This window comes from Genypterus blacodes, unplaced genomic scaffold (genome assembly GCF_046128005.1).
Source record: "Genypterus blacodes isolate CSIRO-AG114 ecotype Tasmania unplaced genomic scaffold, CSIRO-AGI_Gbla_v1 ptg000011l_1, whole genome shotgun sequence".
Taxonomy (NCBI): domain Eukaryota; kingdom Metazoa; phylum Chordata; class Actinopteri; order Ophidiiformes; family Ophidiidae; genus Genypterus; species Genypterus blacodes.
The window spans coordinates 213,752-229,926 of NW_027466825.1; the positions used below are offsets into that span (position 1 = coordinate 213,752).

Genomic DNA, 16,175 nt, shown 5'->3' on the forward strand with positions numbered 1-16,175 from the left:
AGGACTTCTTTGATCTGTTATTCCTTCTCACCCAGAATTCTTTGAGCTGCTGAGCCGGGCACAGAGCAGCCGAGCCAACGACCAGCGTGGACTCCTGAACAAAGAAGACCTGGTGCTTCCCGACTTCCTGCGTCTGGTTCCTTCCTCCTCCGCCGACTTGGCCTGCTCCACTCCTGACTCCTTCAAGCAAAGCCGAGAGAATGGCGTCTGCGCACGTGCCCCCCTCTCCTCCAGTCTTCGATCAGAGAGCCTGGACTCTTCCCTCAGCTCCAGCGCAAACGGACACTCCGCGCCCAGGCGGTGCCTACTACCCCCTCCTCGCCACCCGACTTTTGGCACCCACTTGTCCCCCATCTCTCGGGCCTCAGACAAGCGGCCAAGCCTCCGCACTGTGGAGGAGGACAGCCACACTGACCTGACCCTGGTGGGAGAAGGCGACATCAACAGCCCCAACAGCACCCTGCTGCCTCCATCGCCATCCCCCCTGCTGTCCATGGAAGGCAGCCTGCCAGAGGCCAACTTCACCCCCCCACTACCCTGCTCACCGCCTCAAGACGCAAAAGGAGAGGGACAGCCCACTTCAGGTATTTCTACAGTGTAATGATACAGTGCTCGGTGGGTTTGTGTGTGTGTGTGTGTGTGTGTTGTATGTGCATGTGTATGCTCTCCAGTGGTTGGACCTGACCGTCATAATAACTCCCTCTACACTGACTCTGATGCACTTTAATGACAAATTGATATGGAATCTTTCTCAGTTTGCCAATCATTTCAATTCATTTTGTTCTTTTTGAATAAACTTAAGCAAAGCATGTGCTTGATTGACCTTAATTACTCTCCCATCAGTTGTAAATAGTGATGTGTATATATTGTTTAGTGAGTAACGTTTGCTCGGATGTTATTTCCTACACTACAGACTGTTGCGGTGGCCACATGACTGAGATTAGTTTATTCCAGTTGAGTTTATTTTGAACATGAGAATGCTGATGTAACTGATTGCAGATCTATCTGTGATGCATGGATAATTGATCAATCAGAGCGATCAGTTCTGCAGCATTCTCCTCTGGCATGATGGTGTATAAAGAGAACATATTGTAGCAAACCAGACCTATGGGGTAATTTTTATCTTGGATGTGTTGTACCTGCCAATTTTAAACATCATGACTGAACAAATGCTGTATTCTTCTCCATCCCACCACCTTTAGTCGTGTGCAATTCAACAATGTCGGGCAGCAAAGCATATTTTTCCTTTTTCAACTCTAAAAAAAAAACAGTGAGTCACAAAACGGTATCGGCTCCCAGTGAAAATAATTAATCAGTGGAGCACAAGTGCTGCTTAGTGCCAGTGACATTGTTGAATTGCCTGTCATTCTTTATCTGGGCCATTCTCTCCCTCTCTAGATGCCTGATTGTAGATAATCACTGCCAATAAACTCTGTACCTGTGATTGAGTAGATTTAATAAATGTTAGAATTGGAAATCACTCTTGTTTGTCTTTTTACACATTTTACACTCAAACCCTCCTCGATTCTCTCCGCCTCCGCATGCCTCCTCCTATGCTCCCTCAGCTCCTTCTCATCTTGTCTCATGGCTTCCTTCAGCTCATCCCCTCCCACTCGTTTGTGCGCTTTTCCTTGTTTTGTTGCACGGCGTCGATGCTTTGTGTGTTTCTGTTCAATGTGGTGTGTTTGTGCTCTCCTGTCAGCTACTTTGGATTAGTACCTGTTGTTTGTAGCTTGGATTCATCAGGTCTGGTGTGGGTCTAGTGAATCTGCCTCATGTGGTTGCGGTTGTGGTTTCTGAGCTTCTGTTTTGTGCTGGAGTTTTTGGTTCATTCTCTATAGAGCACAAGATCATAATCATTCCCCCTTCCTATGTGTTGGTCTCCCCCACTTTCCCTGGATTGAATTCTGTTGCTTCAGGTCTGTTTTTACACATTTTAATTGTCGACTTTAAAGGAAATCCATGGAAATGATCAAGACGGCAACCAAGTGTGTTCATATGAGAAACACAAAAGTATTGTGCATTTCAAAGCACACAGGTTGGTCAGTGTGACATAATTGCCGTGATGCTTTTGATCATAGATGGCCTCTGCAAGGGTGAAACTACACACCATGAGGAGGAAGAATCTCAGCTTCTCCACACACTCGCTCATCTTTTCTCGTTGCTAAGTGCATCAGCCTGATTCTTTCCACCACTGGGCACCATGGTAACCTTATCCATGAGTTGACTGAGCTACAGATAGAAGCTGTCACTACTGGTTTTCATCTATCCGCCGTCATATTTCTTTCTGTCTCATCTCGTGTCTAAAATAGAAGCGCAGCTATGATTCCAAAGATACCCATATTTTTAACACTGTTGCCACCTTGGTGAGGCGGCGTGCAGATCTGCAAGATAATACGCCTACAGTTCCCACTTTGCAGAGACATAATTGAGATGTTATATTTGAAATTGGGTGGGCAGTCGTGCGCACAGGCACGTAAATATATTTGGGGGGTGAACAACCATGGCATGACTCCAATTAGTCCAAAACAAATCCAGTTAACAAAGCAAAGTTATATAGCAGTTTTCTTCTCTCTAAATCTTCTTGACTCATGACAGAAACTACAACACTCTGCCATCAATCTGTATTATTGCTAGACTGATGCCCTCTACTGGTTCAGAGTACTTTTCAGCACAACTCGCCATAGACTACTACACTTCTTCTATTATAGATACATTTTTATTTGCAGAAACCCACAATTCCCTGTTATAGATGTGTAGAATTTGCCTCTCTAACAGAAGATTCCATTCAATGTCCAAGTACCGAACCCTGTTGCATGTTCACTGCACTCATTAGGTGTAAATTATCCCCCTGATTCAACTGCTGGAATTAAAACCAGCAGGGTCCTGATCTGCACACAGAGCAACAGAACTGAGAACTGCTGCTCTCAGTTAACAACAGCCTTATTTAATGATGGTTGTAATCACTTCTTAAGCAGAATCTGTAAACTTGGCCGGTGCTGATGACTACTACGTGTCCACTAGGGGGTGACATCGCACAGCCTAAATTGGTACACTCACATAAGCCTGATTAAATAAATTTATGAGGCAACAATAACGAGCTGATTGCAGTTTCCAATTATCTCTCATGACTACAGAACAATGTATCTAATGTGTAACAATAAACAGAAAATTGCAGCAATTATGAATGAAAGCGGAGGACTGAGATTGGGTTTCACTCAGCTGTTGTGGTCAGAATTCAGTTGGCGATGTTTTGAGGGGTTTTTTGGGCCGCTGGACTGTTGAGCCCATACGGAGAAGATTAAAGGATTCCTGGAAGTAAATGGAACATCAGGTTGTGTCTGAAAAGAGCCCTGTAATGAGCCAGAAACCATTTCAGCAGCCTGCACCTGAGGGACCATATGGCTCAGTTTTCCTTCAGGCACATTTCACTGGCCGTGCCGGCTCTGAAAGCTGGCAGCAGGCGACCCCATACTGGCCTTATCACCACTGTGTAACTGGTCAGGGAGTTACTCGACACAGGTTTTTGGCAGGTAGACGGCTTGCTGCTGGGTCTGTTCCGCTCTTGCTGCTCTGTCTGATTCTGTTGCTGCTTATCTGCAGATAAGACTTACCATGTCATGTCATTCACAGCTGTATGAAATATTTGTAATAAAGTCGTTTTTCACAATTCATGGCATGTTGGTAAGCTTTAAAGCGGAAAACATGCACAAGAAAGACTTCTATTAAAACAGACATCCTGGCTGGACAAACAGGAATGTGTCCATTATTCATGCAGTGGCACAGCTGGCGTCGGTTTCCCCACACAATCCACACCTGCATGTCAGGCCAATTGTGTAAATGTGTCTGTAGATGCATTAGTCATAAGGTGTTTCCTTGTCTTTTGCCCATAGTGAGTTCTCATTGATTACATCAGCACACAGACGGGGTGGTGTACTGTAATTTCCAGTGTCTGTCTGTCTCTTTGGATCAAATTTGCCAGGTTAGGGTTGGGACATCTTTTCTGGTCAGCTTGCTGGTGGCGCTGAATTTAATTCAGTGGAGTGCAGGTTCCGCATCTCCTACATTCTTAGTGTCACAGAACACAGAACAAATTAAATGTCCGGGCAAAGCTGGATAAGAGCTTCACTGCCAGATTTGAGTGGCTGTGGTTCATTCTAAATGTGTGTCAGCAGCGTGAAGCAGCAGTTTCTTGACCACGCTGACAAAATCCCAAGAAATTGTTCATTATTGCGTCCTTGAACTTCAAACAGGGACCTTGAAAGTCAGAGAAAAGTGAATGATTGGTGTTTCAAGTTGAATTTTGTGACACTTTAAAGAGGGTAGTTTTGCTGTGGGCCTGTGAAATGTCAGCTGTGGGATGTCGCACACTGTGTTTACATCCACTCTGAACTGCTGTGAATCACAGCCGGCAGAGTTCGGAGAGTCTGTGTGTTGAAGTGCTGTGTTTGAGTCACTCAGGCCTCTGTGTTTAGAGTCCAGGAGGCCCCAGGGTTCACAAGAGAAATGGAGTTTATCACTCACCATGACTATTATGCCAGCGTCTAGAATCCCTGCTTTTTGCCCTTAATTGCACTTTGCAGAAATACAGCCTGAGTGCCTTTAGATCTCTCTTTTCTGATTAAACTGAAGCAAAAGAGATGAATGATTCTGAAGGGATGGAACCCAAAATGGCAACAATGCAAAGAATTTTTATGCTTCAGTTCTTTCATTCTGCCCTTTTCCCTTAAGAAGTTTGTTTGGAAACAGTGACATCATCAGGCTCATGTTGAGACCAGCTGTGTAGATTACACATCTATACGTTAAATAAACACGTGTAATGGGTGTGTGTGTGTGTGTGTGTGTGTGTGTGTGTGTGTGTGTGTGTGTGTGTGTGTGTGTGTGTTCACTGATGCAATGCTGTTGAAAGCCATAAGATGACTCATGAAGTTTCCATTTCTTAGATGATTTAAAATCCAATGTAACCATCTCCTCCGATCAACATCCAGCCACAGTCATCCATGGGTCTTCTCATGTTGTGATCCTGCTGGTGAAAAGTTAAAATGTTTGCATTTAGCACAGATAACTTGAAATGTGCACCATTTTAAAGCATTTTCTGTATTTTGTCTTTTTCAATCTCTGATGCACAGAAGGAAGAACAGACGCCAAACCCCCCTCCGAACCAGCTGACCCCACTCAGGCGGTGCAGGAGGTGATGGACGTGGAGGGGGTTCACCTCGAGGAAGGGCCGGGCAAGATTAAGGGGGACGAGGCCGAGCTCAGTCTGAGCTTCCAGGGCTACGTCGCCGAGTTGCGGCAGTGCCAGAGCAAGATGAGGAGCACCCAGGTGCCCCAAAACAGCCGGACCCAAGCAGAGGACAAAGACTCCAAGACGGACCATTACAAGGCCACGATTGTCTGAAGGGAACCCTCTGCCACTGCTGCACTTTCTAAGCCTATCAGGCAAAACAATGGGCTGTCTATTCCCACTTCGAGAATCTATTTTATTCTAATTGTTTAATTGTATATTTGTTGATAATTCTTGCATCCTTCTGTTGATTTGTAGTATCGGTTGTAATTTTGGGATAGTGATGTTTTGTTATGATATAGTTCAGTTATTAGCTCAAAGCTTTCAAAATCGCATTTAGACTGACAAAAAGCCATGAAATTCACTTTTATTGGTGCAGATGTTGGGACAGGATGTTTGTAGGATCATAAGGGAAGCAACTCAATACTTCCTCTATTAATCTTCTTCCTCATGTTTTGCAGATTTCTCAAAAAAAAAAGGTACTTTAGTTATTTGTACTTTTCTGTTTCTGTGGTTTTGGAGTGCTCCATTGTTGAAATGTCAAGTGATTAAAAAGCTTTGATTGCTATAAATCCAACACTGTTGTGTAAATGAGTTGCATCCCACTCCAACCTACAGCCCACCTCGGAAAACAACTTCAGATATTCCTCTCCTCTCCTCTCCTCTCCTCTCCTCTCCTCTCCTCTCCTCTGCTTGTAATTTATCACCCAGTGTCTTATGTAAGGCGCTCACAGCCCTTCACCCGTCCGGCATATTTGCCTGGCTAAACTTGCTTTCCAAGTTAAGCAGAATTGTCAATAATTAACAATTTAGTTATCAAAGTTGAACATTTCCCCTCTGTGGAGGCGTTCAAACTTCACCTGGAGCTTCCTTAATTCACATAGACGTGCAGTCAAGTCGTCCAGCCTCCTCTTTATGTCTCTAACGACAGCATCTGGACAGAGATTATTGTAGCTGGAGAAAATGAGAGGTTAGATTATGGGAGAGTTTGGTCATGACCCAGCATGTTGCTCCTGGAATGCTGATAACACAGAGTTGTGTAGGTATAAAGAGGCTTTAGTTGGGATTCTTATAGATAGTGCAAGAAAACAACATTAATACAGACTTTTGATGTAAACTAGCTGAGATTAAAGTCATCATCTGTGGCTTTAATTTGGGATTTCTGAGTTTTGATTAAAATGTAAATTAATAGATTGATATGTAATCCCAGGATTCACAGAATTTAATCACAGAATTTATACTTTCTGAGGTTATATGAGGAGTCTGACTTTAAACTCAGGAGTTTTGCTTTGGATATGAAAAGAATTGGTCTTTGGAATTTGGATTTTAAATTTGGAATAATCTTATTATTCTGTCTTCTCTATTGCAATTCTTTGGTTTTGATTTCAGAATTTTGACTTCAATCTCACACAATCCACATTCAGTCAGAGATTTGAGTCGGAATCTGCTTCATAGTATTACAAAACAGAGGACAAAATAAAAACTTGATATCAATCCTTACTCCAATTGTGCGGCTTGTGTTGTGCACTTAGTGACCTGTGACTGCAGGAGGTCCTCTCTCTGGAAAGTTCCTCTCCTCTCTCGTGTTCAAACCGTGGGCGTCCTCTCATAGTGAGGGAACTCCGGGACCGAGGATGTCTCGCAGATAGACAAGTCCAATGACGCAACGGGTTTACTCAATCCGGCCTGAAACTGCGAGGGACAGGATAATACTTGCAGGGTTTCCTATGACCAAAAGCGGACCGAGGACTCTGAATCTGACAGATATAACGTGACACGCAGAGGGGAACAGAGCGTCTATCCGGACACCAGGCACCGCAGCGGACAGACGTTCATCATGTCTTACGCGCTCTGGCTTCTCCTGCCGTGCGTTTTCAGCACACGGACGGTAAGTTGGAGACATTTTCGTGCGTAGAAAAGTCAACTTTGGCACGGAGGCAAACTGCGGAATAACTTTACCCACTTTGTTTCAGCGCGTAATCCGACCTGGACTTGGACACGAAGCGGTCATCACCACAGAGCCGAGCAGAGAGAGGAGTCACAGAGGTAAAGTCAAGGCTGGAACTCACACCGGTCCTTTGTTTGATTTTGCTCAAATTCTGTTGTTGTGTAGAGCATAAATGTGAAACATATGAGATTATAATGGCAGTGATCCAGCTGCACAGACTCCACTGTCAGGCCTCCTCTGCAGCAGAACTATGCTCCGGATCAGACCAAGTGAAAAGAGTCTTTGTGTGTGAGGGACAGAGAGAGGAAACACACTCCCACACCTTTGCAAAATGACACAATAACAAACCTGAAATCACTCCTGTTTCCCTTTCTGCTGCCAGTTCTCACTATCACAGGGGAAGAATGTACATTTCCTTTTCGTCAAGGTGGAAGGCTTCATCATCACTGCCTCATCGGCCGCTCCTCAAGACTTTGGTGAGTCCTAACGTGAGCTGGCAAAACAGGATGCACTCACACACAAACACTCACATACACACTCATTAACCACATATTGTGCAGATCTGAACTGTAGAGTCCTTTGGATGGACCTGAAATGGACAAAACATTGGTATTTTCCACAATGATTAGCTTGAGGGACGCGGTGTGTAATTGTAGTGTGTAGTCACACTTAATTACAGCTCCTACAGATGGAGGGTTTATGCCTCAGTGTCATCAGGAAACTGTGCAAACTTAATGAGGTAATGAGCTTTCATAATTTGCTCATTGCTAAACTGCTGCCGCTACTTGTATGTCAACAAGAATCATCATCATATTGTGTTGTTATCATAGTTCTAATGAGGAAAAGACATTTCCGTTTACACCCAAATAATAGCATTAAGCAGTTTTGAATTACAGGGCTTTTAAGTTTTATGACCCTATTAAGGTGCGTTTGGAAATTGAGAAATGCCAAAAGTAAGAATAAAGGTCCACCCCAAGCTGCAGCAGTCCATTGTTATCGGATTCCTTATTTTGTCTCCGCAATGGTGGGAGAACCCCAAAGGGATTTAATTGACGCTGAGAATTGACTATAATGAGCAGATGTTTTACATGATTTGCAATATTAAACATCACAATGGACATTTCCTGGAACTGACTATATATTTTAGGTCTAACAATTCCTGTGATTCATGATCTAAATACTATGTAAAGGTATTTCCAGTTCACACACTCGTTGTTAAGAGGTGGGCGTGTGGCAGACTAAGGATGGGTTGTAGCAAGGTGGTTGCAATATGAACGTAATTACATATGGACCGACAGCTTTGGTCCTCCTACACACTACAATCACTGTAATGTGCCAACATTACGTGATGTGATTTCACTTTGACTAAACGGTGCGATGAGGCATAATCATCATCTGTTTTGTTGCCCAGGTAGTCTACTGTTTCAATGCGTGACTCTGTATTGCTTGTTTTGCTGTCACAGGTGCTCCCTCACGCATAATTTCGATCTAGACCTGCAGTGGGGCTACTGTGCGCCGGAGGAAGCTCAGCCCAACAGTGAGTTTGCAGTGACACTCACACATCCAAGCATAACTTAGTAAGGAATAAGTCTTTATTTACGCTTTAATTTTCTATTTCAGTTTTTGTCCACACATCTAGAAAAGTCACAGATCCGTGCCAGATGAACCCGTGCCAGAACGGAGGCTCGTGCACTCTGGCGCCACACAAAGGCTTGTTTGACTGCACCTGTCCAGAGCGCTTCACTGGGAGGCTGTGTGAGCAAAGTGGGTTAACTTGCTGATTACCATTTAAATCAATATATGTGACAACGCCTGTGTTTTGTAACGTTAAGAACCCAAAATTATAGTTTTCACTCAGTGAGCACAGCAGCAAGTAGTGCCAGTGAGCAGTTCTTGGCCTTCTACACAGGTTTCAAAATAAACCACAATGGAAATATGTATCATGCAGTATGCGCTCTTTAAATTCAGTTGCAAAGTAATTAAAGCCACTTATTACAATACATGAATAAAGAGCCAGGAAAGTGAACACAGCAAAGCCTAGGACTCAAACTTGCTCACTCCTCCTGCTCACATTTCAACCTTTTGTGTGTTTAACATGTCCGCTTTTCAGAGAGGTGCCATGAAACCGTACACCTGCGTTATTATGACGGGGGAGAGACTTGGGGACGCATTCACCGCCGCAACGTGGAACAGTGCACATGTGTGGCCGGGGAGATCGACTGCGACAGAGTCCCCTACACAAGTAAGAACGCGCTTTCATCTATTGTTGCTCCGCTTCAGCCTCGCTTTCCATTCACCGCATGTCCTTTGTTGGGGGCCAGACTGAAACCCAATAAGGGGATTATGAATATACCTCTCCTAACCCACCTGGACTTACACGGTTTACACCTCATGTTCACACCCGACCCCGTATGTTAGTACCACATTTCCTCCCAAGTGTTTTTTTTTCCTGTTTCCAAAACCAGGCCCTACCCTGCCTTTGATCACCTCGCCATAGTTACAAGAGGAACTTTATCATGGAAAAAAAAGACAGGTTATTATGACTCACTGTGACTCAGTATTGGTGTTTCAGGACACACCTTGTGGGTCTCTAAGGTGTATAGGGTGGGGGGGTGGGGTTCATGGGCATTTAACAGATTCCCTTGGTGTGAAAGTGGAAGGCAACAAGGTGGTTCCACGCTCCCTGAACCCGAAACAGTTTTTTGTGGTGATGTAAGGGGGCTCGTCTTACACCGGCCAGGTAAACATCCCTGCGTTGCTAGACGGGGATGGATGTGATTATATTACTCTCTTTAGCGTCCTGAGACCCTGTGTCCTCATATGTGGACATTACATTTTTCCTTCCCTACACCTTATATGTCATTGTGCTTAACTTAAACCTGTTGTCCTCATGTTTGGACATTTTTCACAGTCATCCATGTCCTGAACATGTATTTTGTGTGCATATATTAGAGTTTATTCGGGTAGCTATTGTTGTGGGTCACATTTGCATTCATGACATTGGGCGGTTCCTTGCATTCAGTTTGTGTTTCCAATCTCCATGTAATGAGTATATGAACGACTTATCACGCAATTATAAAGTGGAAATGCCTTATAGGTGTGTTCAGTGAAGGGAAAGAGAGATCAAAGAAGCACAGTTCAGAAATGAAAGTGTAATCATCCTGAAACAAGAATCGCTCATCAATGAAGTGATGACTTGTGAAGTGAGAATTTGACTGTGACGCTCCCTTGCTCGCTGTGTTCAGTGTGCCGCACCAACCCATGCGAGAATGATGGAACGTGCCGACTGATCACCGCCACCGGCAAGGAAGTGTGTAACTGCAGGCCGGGCTACAGCGGCGCCTACTGCAGCTTTGGTGAGTGACGGAGCAGGAATACCTTGAAATTAAACATCCATGACATGAAACTGTGCTTATGTGAGGCTGAATAGAAGAAATAATGAGATTCACTTTTGTGTGTTGTGTGCAGGTTCGTGCATGTATGTACATTGGCAGTTTGATTAATGGTAGCAGGTGAAGACACAAGCAGCTTTTAAACGTGCAGTCACACCCATTATAAGTGCAGTTTTAATATTTAGGTTTGGGTGAGACGTGTTCAGACGGATATCACTCTGTCATCACACAGTTATCCATACGACTGCATCTGTTGTGTGCGTCTGCGTTTGTGTGTGTTCACTGTGTTTCTTCTGATGGCGCAGAGCCGGAGACGGAGTGTTATAACAGCAGGGGAAAGCGTTACCGGGGTGTGGTGGGCGTCACGTTGACCCACGCCCGCTGTCTGCCATGGAACTCTGACCTGCTGTACAATGAGCTCCATGTGGGCACAGTGGTTGCCGCCCCACTCAGGGGCCTGGGGGACCATGCATTCTGCAGGTGTGTGTGTGTGTGTGTGTGTGTGTGTGATGCGACATCCTGCTCACGTAAAGATCAGATTTAACTACACCGCAAATCAATTTTTAAGCTGCAATTTGCAAGTTTCTGCCCCGAGTGAAAAACGGATGTTTCTAAGTCCCACCCTTCTTAAGTCTAATTGGCTAAATCTGGTCAATCATGTAGCTGACTAACCTCAACTCAGACATCAGCGAAAAGAAAAAAGCAGCCTGCACTTTTTATTTCTCTCTATGTTTCACCATTGCTGTTGTCATGACGACCTTGCCAGCCGCAAATGGTAGATTCCTAAAATGTCTCAAAGATGAAGGGAAGGTGATTAAAGTGAAACATAAGAAATACACTTATATTTGGGTGTCAAATTAGGTTCCCAAAACTGTAGAGGAACCTTGTTTATGGTGAAAACAGTGATACAAATACAGAGATGTTAAATATAAATGCTGCTGTTAACCGTTTATATGAAGCATCATAGTTCATTTTGGAAAGAAATGTGTATCACCGTGGAAAGGGAACGTGCCCCCTGTGATCTCTCTCCCATCATGTAAATGTGTAATTTGTGCCCCTCCCACTCACACACACAAACTCTCTCTCTCTCTCTCTCTCTCTCTCTCTCTCTCTCTCTCTCTCTCTCTCTCTCCCTCTCCCTCCCTCCCTCCCTCCCCCACATTTCTGTGTGTGCAGAAACCCAGACGGGGACAAGATGCCGTGGTGCTACTATCTAAATCATGGCGCCATCTCCTGGGAGTACTGCGACATCCCCTCTTGTGTGATGGGAGTGTGTGAGTAAAGGGTGGGGGGTGTTGGTGGGGGTTCAAACCAGGTACTTGCCTCCAAGCTTGTTTACTTGACTCGACTGTGCATAACTTGTAGGTGATCTGTGGCCTTCAAGGATGATCTGCTTTAGTTCATTTTCTAGTTTTTGACAGATTTGATGGCATATTAATTTGAATTTTGCACGCACGTCATCATTAGCAGATTCTTCATGACGACCTCCTGCAGCAGACGTCTCGATGCGATGAGTTATTCAGAACTGTCTCAAAATCTCATTAAATGCCTCAACTTTAAATTAGAAACTAAGAGATTTCTTATGATGACGATGACAGAACACAGCGATCATCCGTCAGGCTTCACTGAGTCACTATATTCTGAAAGTGTTCTGCGGGATTAAGCTGGTTTGAACGTGGGCTCGATGAGGTAAAGGAAATGAGGAGTGACTCATCCTGAATCAACACGTCAAGTGGAACCAAATGTTTGGGTGCCGTGTGGGACCATTTGGCACAGTTGTTGCCAGGATCTGCACAGAATCTACAAGATTCTCACACAACATATGATTTGTAGAAAAAGGGGAATTCTGTACAGTGATTTGTGGCCCTCCTCATCAGACTATAGAGTAGGGGTTTTTGCTTCTTTATCTGCTAAGAGGTATTAAGCATCCAAATATGTCTGCTGTAGTGGTTTGGTGTATTTGTAATTATGAATCAGTTAATAGCTCGTCTAGTACAGTGGTTCTCAAACTTCAAGTGCCACCTTTGAATGAAATTGTACTTTATGAGTGCAACAAATTCATCAAACAGAAATGCAAACTATGGACATGGGAGTTCGGCTCTTTCCGCAAAAAATATACGCATTTTTATGTATTTTGCTAAGCTGGGAGAATTTCCATAGACTTCAATTGTATTGATCCTTGCACAAGTTGTCTGTTGGCCACCAGGGGGCTTCAAGCACCGCCACAGTTGAGTTTGAGAACCACCGTTTAATATTTGCAATATAGCAGAGTACATTATAAAGGTAGTTATGCCTGAAATGCCTCTGATGTATTGCAACATGTTTCCTCTGGCAGCATTTTCTCGTAGATTTCCGTACGTTATCGGTACTCCCGGGGTCAAGAGGTCAAACTCCACCATTCTGTCCAAAAGGCCTATGTGTGGGAAGCGACACAAGAAGAGGTTGCACATCGCCAGGGGTCGGATAATGGGCGGGAACACGGCTCTGCCAGGCGCCCACCCCTGGATGGCGGCCATTTACATCGGAAAGGACGATTTCTGCGCTGGCACCCTGATCGCCTCCTGCTGGGTCGTTTCTGCGGCGCACTGCTTCTTCCGCAGGTAAATCAGGGACACACTGTCACGCTGCAGAGGGGAGCATGATTGTCTTTAAACTGCTTAGACTAGAGTTTGTGACTCAGCTGGCTCATGATTTAAAGACTCTGACCCCCCCAGCGTCACAGCTTTATGAACGCTCTATATTTAGACAAGCATCCAGTTCGAGGAACAACTACAAACATCTCACACACACAGGCTGTTTACACGCAAATAAGTGCTTTTCATGTTGAAAGTTCTCTGATTCAAGCATTAAATCTTGACTTAAGTCACATTTAAAGGAAGCTGGAGCGACAGCATGACTGCTTCGTTTGAAAACATAAGCATGTGTTGTATGACTTAAGAGACTAGCTTTTTCTTCATGCTCACGAAACATTTGGCACTAGAGGAAAGGTCGATGGCACAATATTAGGATATATCCTCTTGGGATCATGAATGTTCTTAGCAGATTTAATGGCACAATGCTGGGTAAAGTGTCGACTGTGTGTGTGTGTGTGTGTGTGTCCTCAGTCCCCTGAAGTCTCAGATCCGGGTGGTGTTTGGCCAGCAGAACTTCAACTTCTCCGGTCCCAACACCAAGACATTTGGAGTGGAGAACTACATCTTTCCCAGACAATTCTCTGTGTTCAATCCAACGCTACATGATATTGGTAAGGAACAAACACACACACACATGCACAAACACACACTTGACTCACTTACACTTGTATGCCTCCTGTCCCCACACGGGGACACACACGCACAACCCCACGTAAGACCCCAGTCTGTGCGCACAGCTGTGTGTCACTGAACAGCTGTGTCTCCTAACTCCCCCATCACACACACACACACACACACACACACACACACACTCACACAGAGGGAGAGTTGCATGTGGCATTTTTGTGAAACATGGAGCCTCTAAGTCTAGCACTTGCCTTATTACTTTGACTTTTATTGTTTCCGTGATCGTTTCATGACATTTCTGTTTTAATCTTGCATACTCCAGTTCTGATCAAACTGAAGAAGCAGGATGGGCGATGTGTGAAGAAGACCCCCTTCATCAGGCCCATCTGTCTCCCAGACAAAGACACGGTGTTTGCTGATGACTACTGCTGCAGTATAAGCGGTTGGGGACATTTGAATGAGAGTAAGCATTTAGGTTAGTTTTGCTGATATGAGAGCAATATGTGTAGTTGCTTGATTTGATTACATTGTTTCCCTGACAGAGGCGACAGAGTACTCCAATCTGCAAGAGGCGGGAGTGAGACTGATTCCTCACGACACTTGTACAAAACCAGAGGTGTATGGCAACCACGTCACCGCCGATATGTTGTGCGCGGGAATCAATCACTGCGTGGATGCATGTCAGGTAGGAGAGGATTTACACGACATGAAACTGACTGCAATCATGAAATCGGCCAAGTCTGAGCTTCTTGTAGAACATCAAGAATCCAGAGTTTATGATTTGTAAATATGACTTTGTCTGCTGTTCGATTCCAATCGAGTTTTGTTATCAGAATTTCCCAATTTCCAACATCACCCGAACGCAGCATGAGTCTGCATCCTTGCGGTTGTTCCAGGATCTTAATCTGTTAGATCAGCTGTTAGGTATTTGGCTAAATGTAAAATAGAACAGATGCCGTTTGGAGACGTTTTGGCCTTATTTGGATTTACCGAAAGGCTGTATAGGATTTGGATGATGAAACGCAGTCTAACCAAAGAAGAAAACAGGATAATTCAAGATTTAGTGCCATGCTGTGGTCGCAGTTCCGGTATTGTTTGTTAGCAGAGCTCAGTCAGCAAGAAGAAGCACAGACTTTGGGAGAACCTGCAGACTCCACACAGAAGGTTTTCGTGTGGAATACTGGAACTGTAGTCCACTTGTTGGTTTGTGCACAAGAAAGAACGTTTTGACAAAATGAGCCCTTGAAGTCCTCAGCAGAATATCAGAAATTGCACAAGTAATTGAAATGGATGTTAGATGGCAGCAGGGATTCCCCAGAGTGAAGTCAGCATTTGTTAACATAAGTCATGAAGCAGGCGAACACCCACTCTAAGTGTAAAACTTTGAAGCTCCTTCCTCTTAACTAAATGTCACGGCTAACTGTAAATATCTTGAAGTGTCATAACAAATTTCACGGTTTTGGTTGTAAAGATATTCATTTATAAGTGTGCGACACAGCTGAGTATCTACGTGTGTGGATGTGTGTTTTCCCCACAGGGCGACTCCGGGGGGCCTCTGGCGTGCGCTAGGAATGATGTCAGCTTCCTGTATGGGATCATCAGCTGGGGAGAAGGATGTGGCCGCTCTGGAAAACCTGGTGTTTACACTAAAGTGGTGAACTATATGGACTGGATCAATTCAGTCATCAAGCGCAAACCCAGGACATGAAAGGACTTTATCTTTACCTGAACAACATCTTGAATATGGAATATTGTTACATTTTTGTTGTAATTACTATGAAAGTGTATAGTTTGTTTTACTGTGAAATATTTTATGACTGAATAAAACTTTTACTGACTTGATAAAACTGCATAGAAAAAACAAATGAGTTTGTATTTGTTCTATTTGTACTATTTGTATTTCTCTTTTTGACAATGTTAATGTGTCCAACTTTTCATGTAGTTGACTTGATGGTTCCATTTTACTTTGACAGAATGCGATTTGACATATAAATTAAACTAAATACTATATGTCAGTATTGTCTTGTCATCTTATTTCTTCCCTCCATTATGCTGCCTTTTGACCTTAGCCTTCCTCTCTTTTCTTCCTAAACATCCATTTTCGGCCCCCCTGCTCCTCGGTCTTCCTCTGTCCCTGTAGCATTTCTTTCCTTAAACACCTTTAACAGCTTATGCTCTTAAACTTGTAATTTATCTTTAATGTAACTGAGCATTTTACACGTTTCATATGCATGCCACCCCTGTGCTGGAACATGTGTGAAAGGTATGTTGTTGACCCTGTGGTATCA

The 16,175-nt window shown here is 44.1% G+C and overlaps 2 protein-coding genes across 4 annotated transcripts in view; both read left to right on the plus strand.

The window, feature by feature from the left end:
- The window catches only part of rgs12a (regulator of G protein signaling 12a), a 28,450-nt gene extending 22,611 nt beyond the window's left edge, over window positions 1–5,839 (plus strand). For all 3 annotated transcript variants that reach the window (XM_076160829.1, XM_076160846.1, XM_076160838.1), the window contains 2 exons: window positions 36–584; window positions 5,130–5,839. In XM_076160829.1, coding sequence (XP_076016944.1) covers window positions 36–584; window positions 5,130–5,401 — 821 coding nt within the window. In that variant the 3' untranslated portion in view covers window positions 5,402–5,839. The remainder of the gene's footprint in view (window positions 1–35; window positions 585–5,129) is intronic.
- Window positions 5,840–6,888: 1,049 nt separating this feature from the next.
- hgfac (HGF activator) lies at window positions 6,889–15,878 on the plus strand. Its single transcript, XM_076160935.1, has 14 exons — window positions 6,889–7,175; window positions 7,261–7,333; window positions 7,618–7,711; window positions 8,699–8,772; window positions 8,856–8,999; window positions 9,346–9,477; window positions 10,481–10,591; window positions 10,933–11,107; window positions 11,804–11,901; window positions 12,963–13,227; window positions 13,732–13,871; window positions 14,210–14,350; window positions 14,430–14,572; window positions 15,425–15,878. The coding sequence occupies exons 1-14, from the start codon at window positions 7,125–7,127 to the stop codon at window positions 15,593–15,595; spliced, it is 1,812 nt and encodes a 603-aa protein (XP_076017050.1). The 5' UTR covers window positions 6,889–7,124; the 3' UTR covers window positions 15,596–15,878.
- Window positions 15,879–16,175: the final 297 nt, after the last annotated feature.

Excerpts from the sequence above, each read along its gene's own strand:
- hgfac (XM_076160935.1), top strand. The coding sequence starts at position 7,125 with ATGTCTTACGCGCTCTGGCTTCTCCTGCCGTGCGTTTTCAGCACACGG. Across the intron at positions 11,902-12,962 it reads CTCTTGTGTGATGGGAGTGT|CATTTTCTCGTAGATTTCCG; the intron begins GTGAGTAAAGGG and ends TTCCTCTGGCAG. Across the intron at positions 14,573-15,424 it reads ACTGCGTGGATGCATGTCAG|GGCGACTCCGGGGGGCCTCT; the intron begins GTAGGAGAGGAT and ends TTTTCCCCACAG.